The 4,493-nt window shown below is 34.4% G+C and overlaps 1 protein-coding gene across 1 annotated transcript; it reads right to left on the bottom strand.

Annotated features, from left to right (window-relative positions):
• Positions 1-2,285: 2,285 nt before the first annotated feature.
• LOC134231550 (histone H1-like) lies at positions 2,286-2,894 on the bottom strand. Its single transcript, XM_062713513.1, has one exon. It carries the CDS (start codon positions 2,892-2,894, stop codon positions 2,319-2,321), a length of 576 nt encoding a protein of 191 aa, XP_062569497.1. The 3' UTR covers positions 2,286-2,318.
• Between the last annotated feature and the right edge of the window lie 1,599 nt (positions 2,895-4,493).

The raw sequence follows: 4,493 nt of genomic DNA, 5'->3' as shown, positions 1-4,493 counted from the left end.
AGAAAAAAAAGAAGCCCACACACACACACAAAGTGAAACCTAGTTCATTAAATATTAAAATTAATACATATACAGTCTTTTAAACCCTTTTTTATAAAACACTATTTTGGATAAAGGATAAAAAATAATAATTAATATTAATGAATAAAACCCTTTTTTGATAAGCATTAATTTTTTTAAAATAGAAATTTGTGTTTGTTGATACATTAAATGAGACATTTTTAGGATAAAAACTACTGTTTGGGGGGGAAAAGCAGGTAATCCAACAACAAAATGATAATTATAAAATAATTATAAAATATAATAAAATGATAAATTAAACAAAAAAAAATAAATAAAAAACCACGGAAATATATCTTTTATTTAATCATTTGAATTATCATTTGATTTTAGCTGCACACCTTGTCCAATAAGTCATAAAAACATTGAACTGTCATAATACCGGATTTTTAAAAAAGAACACAAAATTTTTTAAAAATTTGGGGAAATGATTTCAGCAAAGACCAATAAACACCGGGTTTTACTAATATGGTGCCTTGTATCACAGGGACCAATTAAAAAATTTTATACAGCGGGTGATTTCAATGTAAGATCGGATGCAGGTCACAGAACAGTATAAAATTATACCACACGGCGTCCCAATCATTCATTTGATCTAACCAGAGAAGATGGCACGTAAAAGGAGAATCAAACCCCCAAAAATGGTACCAAAACCCGGAAAAAGGAGGCCAGGTGGGTGAAGAAACCCCAAAGATACACCAAATTGGCTGTGAATCAGGAGGAAAAAAACCATTACTCTCAAAATTTATTCCCGGTTAATTTGGGGAAATTCCCAATTTAAGAACTCGTTTCCGATTTTTCCTTATCCCTTCAAAAAGGTATTGTGGGTCTTAGGCAAACTTTTCCTGCCAAAAAGGTTTCCCTCCCCGGAATTCAGCTTGTAGACGTTCCCGGGGAAGAGTTAAAAACCCCAATCTTGTCTAAGACAAACAAAAAAGGGGTTTTTACGGCCACCAAAATCCTTAAAAAAATACCTTCATAATACATACACCAGAAAGTATATTCTTTTACACAAAAATTTATTTTAAAAATACACATTCATAACAGCCAGTTAAAAAATTTTTATCATATGATTTTAAATTTTAAACCAAAACCTTATTATCATATAATCCAATATTTCAAAGACTGGCCTATCATCAAGAAAAAGTTCAGTTTTTCTGTGTTTAAAGTATAAAACTAGTGTTGGGGCAATTATGATATTGTTGATACATATATTTTATTCTTACATTCAATGGAATATCAATTAAAAGTTATATCAAAAAAAAGAGGCGTTTACATTAATACAGATTGCCACAAAAGTATATAACGGTTTATAAACATTGATAAAATGTTACAGAGGGCTTTTAACACAATTTTTAAAACATTAACAAATTTTTAAGTAGGTTTTTTTTTTCCCCAATGAAGTAGATCAATAAATTTTACCAAAAACCTTGCATAAAAAAAAACATATATATTTTTTTTAACTAAAATTAAAAAATACACATTAGAAAAAAAACATTCATTTTTTGATTCGTTAAATACAAATACACTTTGTGTGTGTGTGTGCGTCTTCTTTCTTTTCTTCCACGACTTTTAAAGATATAATCATATCCTGCACTTATAAGAACCTGTTTAGGGGAAAGGAATTTTGTAAGCAGCTTCTTGTGTTTCATGTGTTATATCTACAACGCACGAGGCTTGTGATAATGTACAGGGTGTCCGACAGATGCATTAAATGCATTGCATTTCAAAAATAAATCTTAAGAGTCCTTGAACAAGTCATCATTTCATTTTCAAATTGATAAAAGAGCTAGCTTTGAATAAAGGAAATGGGGGGGGGGGGGGCAAAAGAAAAACAATATATATATAAAAAAAATGAGTAGAAATCATACAATGAATGTGGAATTTGGAATGGAATTACATTGCTATCATGTCTACATGTATGATAAAAAATAAAATCATATCTGCATTTAATGCATTGATATAGGAAATCATGCTCTCTGTTTCTAAATATTATCATTATCAAATCTCTCTCTCTCTCTCTTCTCTCTCTCTCTTTACAGGAATATATACATTCAAATACTTTTATTTTGTTGTTGTTCAAGAGGGCATGCTGCATTTGAAATTGTTTAACAAAATATAGAATTTGAGATAGAGATACATGTTGAAACATTTTCTAACGACCGTAACTGAGGTATCTTTTCTGAAAATTTTGGTAGCCCTGAAAAGGGCTTTTTTTTATAAGCTTGGATGCAGACTGACAGGGATGCTCAGACTGCTTATTTCTTTGCTGCTGCCTTCTTGGGTGTCTTGGTTTTCTTGGCTGCTGTTTTCTTAGGAGTTTTGGCCTTCTTGGGTTTGGTTGCAGCCTTCTTTGGGGACTTGGGTGTCGCCTTCTTCTTGGGAGATTTGGCTTTCTTGGGTCCGGCTGGTTTCTTGGCTGCTGCTGCTGCCTTCTTCTTAGGAGTCTTGGCCTTCTTCTCACCGGCGGGTGTCTTGGGCTTAGCAGCGGTCTTCTTAGGTTTAGCTGCCTTGGGTTTGGCAACCTTTTTGGCTTTAGGCTTCTTCTCGGTCTTGGGTTTTTCTCCAAGCTTGAAGGAGCCAAGAGAGCAAACCAAGACTTTGTAGTTGGCCATGATGTACTTGAGAATGGCCAAGAGGGCTGAAACGGCGGCGCTGATCATGTCTATGTACTTGCAGCAGGCAGCCATGGCTACTTCGGGATAATGGTTTACTTCTCGGGAACAGCTGGGAATGAAGAAGGCAGCGGTCACTCGCACTTGCTGCTTTTGTTTACACCGAGCTGAGTTCGCCGAGGTGTAAACAAAAGCAGCAAGTGCGAGTGACCGAGCCATTTTCATTCCCAGCTTATAAACCATAAAAAAAAAGCCCTTTTCCAAAACTCCTAAGGGCTACGGAAAGAAGCCTTTGCCAAACCCAAGAAAAGATACCGTCCCTGTCAGAAGGCGACATCCAGTTACAGAGGCTGCTTAAGAAAACAGAAAAGAAAAAGCAGTCTGACATTTCAGGGCTACCATTTTCAGAAAAAATACCCTCAGTTACGGAGTGGTCTGTTCTGTATCTCATCTCATTCTATATTTTGTTAAACAATTTCAAATGCAGCATGCCCTCATGAACAACAAAAAATAAAAGTATTTGAATGTATATATTCCTGTAAAAAGAGAGAGAGAGAGAGATTTCATAATGATAATATTTAGAAACAGAGAGCATGATTTCCTATATCAATGCATTAAATGCAGATATGATTTTATTTTTTATCATACATGTAGACATGATAGCAATGTAATTCCATTCCAAATTCCACATTCATTGTATGATTTCTACTCTCTTTTTTTCTTTCCCCCCCCCCCCTCATTTCCTTTATTCAAAGCTAGCTCTTTTATCAATTTGAAAATGAAATGATGACTTGTTCAAGGACTCTTAAGATTTATTTTTTAAAATGCAGTGACATTTAATGCATCAGTCGGACACTCTGTACATGATCACAGGCCTCTTGTGTTGTAGATATAACACATGAAAGCAAGCAAGAAGCTGTTTTACAAAATTCCTTTCCCCTGATATAGTGCAGGATATAATTATATACTTTAAAAGTCGTGGAAGAAAAGAAAGCAGACGCACACACACACACAAAGTGAAACCTAGTTCATTAAATATTCTAATTAATACATATACAGTCTGTCTAACCTCTTTTTATGAAAACACTGATTCTTGGATAAAGGATAGAAAATAATAATTAATATTAATGAATAAAATCCTTTTTGATAAGCATTAATTTTATTAAAATAGAAAGGTTTGTGTTTGTTGATACATTAAATGAGACATTTTTAGATAAAACTACTGCTCTGTGGGGAAAAGCAGGTAATCCAACAACAAAATGATAATTATAAAATAATTATAAAATATAATAAAATGATAAATTAAACAAAAATAAATAAATAAAAAACCACGGAAGAGTATATCTTTTATTTCAATCATTTGAATTATCATTTGATATCTTAGCTGCACACCTTGTCCAATAAGTCATAAACAATTTTTGACTTGTTCATAATACCGTGATTTTAAAAAGAAGCACAAAATTCTTGCAAAATGTGGATCGAAATGATTTCAGCAAAGACCAATCGAAACACGCTGTGCTTAGCTAATCATAAGGTGCCTTGTATAACACAGGGACATAAAAACATATTTACTACACGCGCGGTGATTTCAATGTAAGATGATCCGCAGGTCACAGAACAGTATAAAATTATACCTGACACGGCGTACCGAGATCGTTGGATTTCGAATCTGAACACGAGAGAAATGGCACGTACCAAGCAGACCGCAAGAAAATCTACTGGAAGGAGCAGGCCGAAACAGCTGGCTACCAAGGCAGCCCCCAGAGTGCACCGGCCACCGGTGGGGTGAAGAAACCGCCATGGCCAGGAACCCCGGCG

Source organism: Saccostrea cucullata, unplaced genomic scaffold (assembly GCF_032062105.1).
Source record: "Saccostrea cucullata isolate Sc308-1 unplaced genomic scaffold, CSIRO_AGI_Scuc_v1 ctg23346, whole genome shotgun sequence".
Classification (NCBI taxonomy): domain Eukaryota; kingdom Metazoa; phylum Mollusca; class Bivalvia; order Ostreida; family Ostreidae; genus Saccostrea; species Saccostrea cuccullata.
Note: the sequence above shows the minus strand (reverse complement) of the source record. Positions and strands in the feature narration are given on the sequence as shown.

Coding starts and splice junctions, on each gene's coding strand:
- LOC134231550 (XM_062713513.1), bottom strand. CDS start 2,894: ATGGCTCGGTCACTCGCACTTGCTGCTTTTGTTTACACCTCGGCGAAC.